This window comes from Tinamus guttatus, unplaced genomic scaffold (genome assembly GCF_059628265.1).
Source record: "Tinamus guttatus ecotype Peru unplaced genomic scaffold, ASM5962826v1 Tinamus_guttatus_pri_ptg000591l, whole genome shotgun sequence".
NCBI classification, from domain to species: Eukaryota; Metazoa; Chordata; class Aves; order Tinamiformes; family Tinamidae; genus Tinamus; species Tinamus guttatus.
The window spans coordinates 861,176-872,226 of record NW_028289125.1 but is presented as its reverse complement, the minus strand read 5'-3'; the positions used below and the strand labels follow the sequence as shown (position 1 = coordinate 872,226).

The following is an 11,051-nucleotide window of genomic DNA, read 5'->3' as shown; positions in this document are numbered from 1 at the left end:
GCTACAGTGAAAAGGTATTTTTCTTTTTTTTCCTAAGACATACAATTTTATAAATCTTCAGATACCATGAAGCTAAGAGTTTTGAATGAGTAGACACCCAAGTATCTTCTCATGCTTCACGTGGACATGTACCACCTCTGATGGCACAAGCTCTAAGAACTGCCTTACTTCAACAGATAAGCACACAAAGTACATTCATGCTGTGGTACTTTATTTTTTAATGTCCAGTAACACAAAAAAAATCCAGTTAAATCTGAACATATATATATATCCATTTTTAGTTTGTTACTTTACTACTTAATCATAATCTTGCTTCATCTCACCACAAAGTCATATGCACTGATTCATAAAATATTAAGATATGGAATACAGTCTAAGAGTTGATGCAAAGAGTAAACACACACACTTTAGTTGTCATAACTGAATGAGATTCATAAATGCCATGTAAGATCTGGTAGATAAAATCCTTCAGACTGAAATCCAGTCAACTTCCTGGAAGACAGCTATGTACTTAAAAACATAAAAGCATGTTTTCTAACAGAAACCCTCCATATACATGTGTTGGCTGTTTTCCAACCTAATATTAAGGAGCAGTTTTAAAATAACTTAAGAAAAATGAACAAAATACTTTAAAGTTACTTTCCATTTCTTCTTACTTTTAAAATCACTTTCTTTGCAATCTCTCAGATACTGTCTTTAGTGCTAGCACTTTCAATCCATCCACTGCCTGCAATGGATGATGTGCTGGGAAAATTCCTGGTGCAAAAAGGTTTAGTGTAATTTATGACAAAAATCCAGAAATAATTAGTAAAACTTTCAATTCTTTTTGAACATTTAGTGTAATTCAGTGTATGACTTTAAGCTTTTAGTGTTAAATAGTTAGACCACATCTATATGTAAGATTTAAATAACTTCAATACAGTTGTTTCCATATCTTTTTTTTTTAAAGCAGCAGTTATGACATTGACTTTTTAAAAAAAGCATAATGCTTGAACTTAAACTGAGGCTGTCTCTCTTCTTTCTGAGCATAATTATCACATCCCAGAATTCTTCTCATTAATTCCATTGAGCATGACTTGAAGGCTTGCTTTAGCTTCTTCTAATGACATGCCACTTCTACCTGGGCAGTAGATGAGGATAAAATATTCCATGCAGAATGCCTTCTATAACAACATTTGGAAAGTCATCTGAAAGAAAAACAAACAAATGAAATAACAAAACAAAACAAAACTCACTTCCTTATCTACGTCAATGCAATATAAATGTTTTTGTGGAACTTAACGAGGCAAGGCCTGGCATAATTTAGGTTACTGCATCACTCAACGGTTTATCCGTGTTGGGGATATGCTATTAGTAATGCTGTTTCAGCACTAAAGCCACTTTAGTACAGCACTGGGCATTGCATGAATGCGCTGCCAGATTTGTAGCTTATTGATTTAAAAGGATGTTCTAATACTTAATGCTGCTAGGCTCCAGCCCTTTATCTGAATCTTTTCTCACAAGGAAGATGGATTACACTGGCAATTCAATTTCTAACAAAATCTCAATATACTTGAAGGAATTCCAAGATTGCTACTGGGAATACTTCAGAGCTGTTTTTCCACTGTGGTTAGACTGAGCAGACTTAAGGATGCCTATACCATCAGCTATGATTATTTGGGACAGGAGAATTTTAGGCCAATCAACATAAAATGTCATATATGTTACATAAAATCATCCTACAATATCTGAAGGAGAAAAAACCCCACTATACCACAGATGTAGCAGAAACTCCCACTTACTTTTCATTTTTAATTTACCATGAAAGGAAAGGAAAGACAGCAATAGATCCACATAGAAGGCAAGCAGGAAGCACATTACTGAAGAGATAACATTTTTCAAATGCACTAACTCCTGCCTTCTTAGTGAAGGGGTTACTTTAATCACTAGCCATTAGGATTAAAAATTTCTGAACTTATATTCCGATCTTAAAATAACCACAGAAGGAGGTTTGCCTAGAAGATTATATATATCGGAATAAACAGACTGGAACTCATACAGAACTTTCCACTCCAATCTCATCTTTCCTTCAGCTACCAGCCTGCAGGAGAGTTCAAGTGAGACACAGCTTCCGTTAAAATCGTAAGATATTTGATAAACTGAATCACTTAGTACGACTGGGAATTTGCTTTTGCTCCTAGTCCTTTGGTAAGATCACTTCGAAGGTAAAAACATTGAGCCAGAAGTAGGTAAGAAAAAAAAAATCCCACTGTTTTAAGGACATTAAAATTAGCAGGTATTAATAAGGTGATTCTATGACTTTAAAGATTTTACAGAGAGATTAAGGCTGTTGTTCTGACCAAATATCCACCATAAACTACACATGTATAATTTGCCACAACTTCTGATAGTTAAGTCGTTGTTATAAATTACTCATTAATATTTTGAATCCAACAGTGATTTTTGAAGTCCTGTAAGCTCAGCTAACCCAAATCACACTACTAGACTAACCCTACACTACTGCCATTAGTAGTATGAAAAATACACTTTGTAAGAGCAATCTGATGGTTTTATGCTAAATTAAATGCTGAAGTTTCAGAAACCTGTTCTTATTGGTTGATCTGTAATATGTAGGACAAACTATGTATGGGAAAATTAATATTGATTAAAAAAAGATACAAGTTTACCGCATCGGATTTATTGTGCAGCTTTGTTGCTTAAAATTCAAGCCTATTAATTTAATTTTAACATGCAAGTACACTGAAACACAGTTTCACAGATCCCTTTTATATATATACATATATATAAAGAATCACCAGAACAGTTTTCAAACAAGAGACAGGAAATCTGAGATTTCATTACTCAGCTCATGAAACATTGTTTTAGGTTTTTCCTTCAAAATAGGATGCAATCGTCCTTTGCATTTCATTCAAGGGACGTGCGCACACACAGAAGATGCACACAGTTGTAACAGAAAAAGTGAGTCTGCATGATAAATGATTATTCAATGATATTTATAAACGTAAATGTTATTTTTGAAAAAAAATCTGTTGTAACACAGCAATGCTAAGGTAATGGCAGCGTAGTATTTTATACAGATACATAAGAGTATAACAAGGAAATAAAATTAATTCTTTAAGTATTATGTCACAGAAAGTTTTTCTTTTTCTCTTATTACGAACCCCCATAATTACACAATTTCCTACTTTATTGGAAAATTTAAAACAAGCATTCCTGCATGCAGAAAAGTAATTCCACTTCTGATTTAACAACTGTCATAATTCAACTTTTTCAAAGAGCAAATGCAATGGATGGCTATTTGATAATGAACATGTGCTTTTGGTCATCGTTTGAACCACCATGACTATTTTTTTTAAAAGGAACTGCAAGCTATCAAAGTCTGTCAGATAAAATTTTAGAAAGTTCATTTATGTTTGTGCTGTGAACTGAGAGAAAAAAAAAAGCAATATTCAACCTAATAAAATTCAAGGCAGATTAAAAACTTTGTTTTTTATTACCAGACTGAGCCAACACAGAACAACATCTATGCTTGTGGCTAGATTCTTCCCTCTCCTTTTTCTTTTAAGATTAAAATTAACATTTTGTTTTGTATTAATTCAAAATAGGTTAAAAAAAAAAAACTTGCAAGTGAGCTTGTTTTTCTTAGAGTCTTCTGAAAACAAGGAAGAATATTCACCTGCTGCATGAAATTCTAAATACCATGCATACAAGCCAAAAGAAGCCTTAGCAAAGGCATGAGAAGTCCTTTGTTCAAGATGGTTAAATATTAAATAACCTTACTTAATGACATGACACACGTTACAAGTAGCGTTTACCTTCGATCCAAAGCAAAGCACGGCTTAAAAGGTGCAGTTACAAAATTCATTATATAATGAATTAAATAAGGAAGTTTAGCCATGCTCAGAATACACATTAAAGAAGGACGAAATACTGTCACAGAACTGCCAAATCTTGAGAAGAAGCCATAGCAGCAAAACCTGATGCGTGTTTTGGATACCTTCAGTGCTAGTTTTGTCTTTCTGAACAGCTGTATGTGAAATGCATTTTGTCTTTCTCGGGAATAGTCTGAAATGAGATTATGTTGACCCACTCTAGGGATCCAAGTTTGTAATTAGAAGGGGTCTCCTTGAACTCTGTGGAGACACACAGTGATGCTAACGCTAAATATTAGCAACACAAGAGAGTACAAACTTCTGTACAGAGCTAACTGTGCAGCGTGGCTACATGGGTGCAGTTAGCGGGGGTCAGCAGGGACCTTGTGAGGTGTCTCTTCCCACCGTCTCCACCCGCTGCTTTGGCCTTGTGCTTTGACCTCCTGCCTCCAGCGGCATTCAGCCATCCCGCCAGGCTACAGCTTGTCCAAGGTGTAAAAACAAGCGAGCAAAGGAAGACCTGGAGCGCACCTCGTGTGGACCACGGTGATGCAGGACCTCTGCACTGACTCTACACGTGGCACCTCGAGCGGAGGAGGACACTCTGGCTTGACCCTATTGGGCCTATTTGCTAGTGTGGACAACACTAGCAGCAGAGACTAACCTCAAAACACATGCCAATATCTGCTACTTTAAAGAAAAGCTTGCAAATGTGAAGTACATGTCACTGGCTCAAAAACTACAAGCAAACACCCGTCCTCTCCACAAATTACCTCCTGAAGTGCCATGACTTTCACAACAACTCAAGAATCTGACTCTTGATTTCTACCCACAGCATTTTGTAAAATCAAGCACATTTAAAAGTCTTAAGGTTCTGGGAGAAAATGCTCATATGGAATTGTATTCAGACATATAAAAAAATAAAAATGAAAACATTTTTAACAGTAAATGTAGTAGAAATAATAGTTCTATCAAGTAAAATGACAAAAAAAAAAACAGGTAGAAAGCACTACTAGTAATATTTCTTTCTTCCCATATTTAATGCAAGTAAGAAGACAGAATAAGCTCTCTGAATTAATAATACAAAGACAGGAGAACTTTAAAAAAAAAAAAAAAGACGAAAGGTTGATAAGCTATTTCAAACACTCTTTTGAAGCACGTATTATAAGAACAAATCTCCAGTGGACACATCAATTACACTTAAAGTATACATTCTTCTTTTTCTAAAGTGTTCTCAAGGTTATAAACGATAAGAAATAGTAATAATTGAAATGGAAATACAAACATGCTCACACTAAATCCACTGGTGTTTAGGGAAAAAGCACTTACAAAGGACTGGGCCTCTTAGTTCAAATGCTTCAGGCAAAACAGCCCAAAGGGTCAACAACAAAAAAAGAAAAGCAATGTTCTTTGGCTTTTGATTTCTCAGTAGATTTGACCAAGAAAACAAGTGGGGGGAAAAATTCCATCCTTTTATAAATCATCCATCCCACTTAGGTGTTTTAACAGTCTCTTACCTAAGAACTATTGCTTTATTGACAGGTTATTAGATTTTGGACTGGTGTTGTTTGACTAGGCCCGTATTAATAATAACGTGGTTTATGTGGTGCAGGGTCAGATCAGTAAAGTGCTGTTAACAGATGACAGGTTTGATTACCGTTGGCTTTAGGCAAGACATATGGATCCCTTAGGAACAGCAGCACAGGCTGGTGGGACAGTTTGCTGGAAAGGTCAAGAACAGTGATGTCAGTATCAAGGGACAGTAAAACAGAATATTCTACAAACTAGCTTTGATAAAGCGACGCGGTCAAGCTGCTCGCGAGCAGCGTCAGCAGGTTCTGGCACGTCGGGGCTGTCCAGAGGAGCAGACCCCCCTCCGCAGCCCCAAAGGGAAGACATCCGTGCGGAACCCGAGGCGCACAGGTGGCATCGCGGAGGGCAGGCCGCAGCCAGCCCGGCCCTGCTCGCCCCGCTGGGCAGGCTGAGGCCGGTGCCCACAGCCGCAGGCCACCGAACCGGCTCAGAATTCCATGCAGCTCTTCCACGTGCCGGCTGCAGGCCCGGCATGGCCGCAGGAGGCCCTGGGCGGCACACTGCACAGCTGGCCCCCAAGGGCCTCCCGAGGGGTGGGAACCCTCCGCACGTTATTCCCCACCTACCACACAGGCTGGTAAAGGAGTGCAGCTGAACACAACCACAGCTCCTCCAAGCACACAGGAGAAAACACAAGCTCCATTTCCTTGTCACACATCTTGTTATAGACATTACATTACAATGGATAGGAACATCCAGAGACAATGTCCCACTGAGCTTTTGTAAAAAATTTCTCAATACAAGATGCATGCTCAGTTTATACTGCAAGTAGATGTAGTATAGCTGATGAAATCAGCCACAATATTTAATAAACATATCTACTTAAGGCCAAGGTATTCATGTTTTGACATATGCAAGGATCAAAACCGGAAACACCAATAACTTCAAGGAGTTTATTAACCTAACACCCTAGAAAGAGTAGGAATCAAGCTCACCTCGACTCTTCCGATTCTGTTTCATCAAAAGAGCTGCAATTAAAGTGAGAGGAAACTTTGATTACAATAAAATTAACTCCACAAGAAAAAAAAAAGTAAGAAAAGTCATTTCACCACCAGCAAAGGGAGCATCTTTTTTTTCTCTTCAGTGGCTGCATAATGCAACACGATTATATGAATGTGGGAGACCTTATCATTTTGCAGCAACTATTCAAAAGTGAGATTCATTCATTCATCAATTCATTTAACTGTAATAAATTCATGTGTATACATACCTATCTTTATATCCAGTGATAAGATACAATTCCACAGAAAATCTTGGCTGACATCGTTAACTACAAGGTAAAGCTACAAGTCTGCTAGCTTGTCCCTAGATCACTAAAAACTCAATGTTTAAATTTGTGGGTTTTTTTTTTTTTTTTTTTAGTAGTAAGGGCTCAACATTTGTAAATCCATTCAATTTCTGAGAGCGGCATGACTGGCAGTGTTACAGAGACTGCATATGGAGTATATTTACTGCTGATAATGAACACTCTCAAAACCATTGTGTGTTAAAAGCAGAATAATTCCTGCAGCTCTTTTAACACAAGATATACTGAAAGTGAACAGTAGTTTCCAAACTTGATCTTACAACCCTCTTTTGAAACAATGCAAAGAGTCAGTGGGAAAAATCATGGCCTGTGATGCCGATCTAAATTACCGTTTGCGAGGCTGCCCATTTGAGGAGGTAGAAAATGACTTAAAGCTGCCCTGAATTTCCTTTGCATCTTACTGCTTTCAGGTAAATCTGCAGGTGCAGATTTACGTCCATGTGGGAAAAACCCAGATCTTCCTCCCAACACGTTCCCAGCTGTCCACGCAGCTTGCAGCCTGGCGGCAGCGCTCACCAATGCCCATGTCCTGACAATGCTCCCGCTCTCATGGCCACAACAGGCAGATTGGAGGGGGGATCTCTGAATGACTCCGGGCACCACTCCAGGCCCAAGACAGCCCCAAGCTGAGGGTCTTGATCATTTCTAGTTTCTTCAGGTTTCCTCCTGAGTGTGAACTCACTGCTGGCAGTGCACAGAAACTCCCTGAAAACAGGAAAGGGCCACATCGCTCTTCGGGAGAAAGTCTTGACAATACCACTGGACCTGCCAACTATGTCAGGTTGTCTAGTAAAAAGAGATTGTTCTCCCCACAAATGCTACACCTGCAGAATATAAGAGTTTCCGGTTACACTATTTTGGGAATTTCTGTTATCCTGCACTAATGATAACCATGCTCAGACTCTTTCTTCTGCCCTGATGAAGAATCCTCCTCCAGAGGACAGGTAGGTACCACCAAAGAGATGAAAGATACCATTTCCAAACATACGGAGAGGGTCATAAAGATATTTGCAGAATTGCTATCTCATCCAAATACTAATAATCAGAAAATACACACACACACACAAATGCTTTCTCCGTAATTGTAGTGAGTGTTTATGAATCTATGAAATTCCTTTCAATAGATATTCCAAGATCTACAAGAAAATCATATTTTTCTCATCTAACCTCTCCTTTGCTTTCCAAGAATATTACATTAAAACTCACTTCTGTCTGTGAACAGACTGAATTTATTTTACCACCTTTTGAGGATATATAAACATACTTAACACGAACCTAATGCCCATTTATTTTACCGTGTAAGCGTTGGCAGCAAGACCATTTTAAGTCAATGCAATTGCATCAACACTAAATGGAAATGGGCCTTTTGGCCCCAATATATTTTTCAGTAAATGAGAGCTTACCCACAGCTTTCTGCTTTTGGCAGGGTAGGTACATGGCGAACATTCAGGAAATCAAGAAATATTTTAGGGAGTTCTTCATTTTCTAAAATGACTGTCTGTAACAAGAAAAAAAGGACAATAATCTTTTTTTTTCTTTTTCATATTTTACATATCACACACTTCTATTCAAGATACCAGAATACTTCTCACTTGCAACAGTGTTCAGTTCTTCTTCCATCTTTTTCACTTACTACAGAATGTTTCATTTCAACTGGGAAACCTCAGTTCTTAATGAATTACCAAAACATTCAGCTCATGCTACTACATTCTTAGAGTATGGGAGTATTTTCACCTGCCATCACCAGTGATGAGACATCTCAAGCAGAGATGTCTGATTCTGAAACTAAGACACTGGCGCACCCACTTCTGGATAAAATTCTGCTTATGTAAAACAAAGTAAAGCAGCTACAGCTCAGTGTTTTCACATACACTTCCCAGAATACTCCTGTCCGACACATGAGGGTAAAAAGGAAGTGTCCAGTTTATACAATTTTATTAACACACGCCTTTGTAAATGCTCACAAGGTAAACTGTTTGCTTGGCTTGGCTTGACAATGTACTTGCTACACCTGCACTATGATCCTGAATGACAAAGCTCTGAAAAAGCTGCTCTCCAGGCCACACTCTTCCACAGCAATAACATAATGTCTGGACTCCATTCTCTTCTCTTTTCTTCATGAACAAGACGATTTTATAAGTAAATGAGATGGTTAGGCACACATTTGTCATGAAAGGATGACTTTTAAAGAAAAGGATAGATGTCTGACAGTTTTACAGAAGCTGCCCCCAAAATACTGATAATCTTTAATTTTCACATAAGACAGACAAAACAGTTCATAAATTCAACCAGTGACTCACCTGAAAGACTCAGCCTCTATTTACTCTGCTGCCATACAGTTTGATAGCACACACAGATCTATGGAGCTGTTTTGGTACAGTACTTTACATGCAAATGAAAGCCACAAGCTCCTCTCTAAATAACTTTTCTTCATAAAGGCCTGATCTTGGACTGAACGTATGGATGCATGGGACTAAATTCATAAGTAACTGCTTAAACAAAACTGCTTGCCCAAGTAAAGCTATGAATAGCATTGGATCCTCTTACATTCAGGAGATAGCTTATTCCTGCATGCATGTTCTTTCACAGCATAGTATCACTAAGAAGATGCAGTAATGCAGGAAGAATAAAGAATTGCAAAAAAAAAAAAAAAAAAAAAAAAAAGGTTGAAAGAGACCTCTACAGGTCCTCTAGTCCAACCTGCTCAGTCCAGCTCCAAGGTTCAATAGCAAACACCTTGTTTAATTGTGAAATTAGTTGTGTTTTGCCCCAGCTAGTGTGACAATTACCTAAAATATTGGCGGATTTAAAGAGAGAAATACATTTTAAAACAAAGACATATGGAATTGATTTCTTTCTTATGTTATAATGTTATATACCCAACACTGAATTCAGGTTCGATATTTCTTCAACAACAGCTGAGGTCACCACTAACAAGTTGAAAAAAGGAAGAACAGGCAAAAGAGCACAGCTTCTGAACTGCTCTACTGTGGATTTTAATGGCTACGTCACCTTCTGCAGAGGAAACGAGGAGGTCTGAGACGTGGCAAGTGTTAAGCCTTTCAGTTCACCTCTATCTGAGGATGCTGCGCTACATGCCACCGCATCTGCATTCTGTAAAATCAGCACTCCACTGCTGCAAAATTCATCTTGCTCGGCATCCAAGATATGCATAAAAGGAGGGGTGGAGGGGCATGCATATTCAGAGGGTGCGTGAATTGCATAATAATGTGAATGATTTGCTCAAATAAAACCACCTTGCTAATAACATCCAATGGAGAACCATCAAAAAAAAATTGTTCAGAGATGCTTAAGGGCATCCCATACTTCCATTCAATCTCATACTTCTTGACAGCTTCTTCCAAAAGCTGATCTGCTGGCTGAGGCTGGTGAGCAGAATGGTGATTGTGGGGGAAGAACAGAAGGACACGTCACTATATAAATAGCATCTATTTCAGGGTCCTAAATAGCTTGTTAATTTCTTTATGTGGTGATATCTTTATGTGGTGATCTATCATCTTGGAAAAAAAAAAAAGGCAAAAACAATTTTGCACACACGCTGTATTTTGCACCCTGTCTCTCCTAATGTGGAATCCTGTCATTTCCAGAATTTCATGAAGGGAGGTGTCATTGCATAGAGCATTGAAAAGTCTTCCCACTGGCATAATGTGGAGTGTATTTTCAGGAATAATAAATAAATAAATGATTCCACAGATTAATTATTTTAGCATAGGGTCAGGTTATTCACTTGCATTGGTTTCAATGGAAAAGGGCCAGCAGATAATCCAGCCTTTCCTTCATGTTGTAGTGTGTTGATTGAAAAGAGAAAAAATGTGAGGAAAGCAAATAAATGCATTAGTTGTGTATATCTAACTGCATTTCCTACCTCTAATTCAAAGTGGCTCAAAGTGAATGTTAGGGAACAAACAAGCATTTTCCTAGTTTATATTTTTTCGTTCAATAAGTACCCTTAAATTATAAAGAAAAGCAATAATAATTGGTGTAACTTACCCAGAACAAAGTCGATCACCACAGATTTTTGACTTCTGGCTAAAAAGATCAGAAAAGCCTCTATTGCAAACTCCAGTTCTAAACAGTAGCTTATCAGTAAATGGACCAGCAGGTGAGTCTCTGAGCCACATCACTATGTGATGCAGCGCACTCAAACACAGTCTTTGTTCAAGTGAATAAATGACACTGCCTGGAAAATGAGACTACTGATTCCAACGTTCTGCAGCAACGAACTTAGAAGATATATTTTCAAAGAAATGAAAACTCAC

At 38.0% G+C, this 11,051-nt stretch overlaps 1 protein-coding gene across 2 annotated transcripts in view; it reads right to left on the bottom strand.

The window, feature by feature from the left end:
- Nucleotides 1-362: 362 nt before the first annotated feature.
- The window catches only part of SNX24 (sorting nexin 24), a 79,022-nt gene continuing 68,333 nt past the window's right edge, over nucleotides 363-11,051 (bottom strand). For both annotated transcript variants that reach the window (XM_088534712.1, XM_088534713.1), the window contains 4 exons: nucleotides 8,175-8,269; nucleotides 6,401-6,433; nucleotides 5,530-5,594; nucleotides 363-1,187 (listed from right to left, as the gene is read on the bottom strand). In XM_088534712.1, coding sequence (XP_088390838.1) covers nucleotides 1,117-1,187; nucleotides 5,530-5,594; nucleotides 6,401-6,433; nucleotides 8,175-8,269 — 264 coding nt within the window. In that variant the 3' untranslated portion in view covers nucleotides 363-1,116. The remainder of the gene's footprint in view (nucleotides 1,188-5,529; nucleotides 5,595-6,400; nucleotides 6,434-8,174; nucleotides 8,270-11,051) is intronic.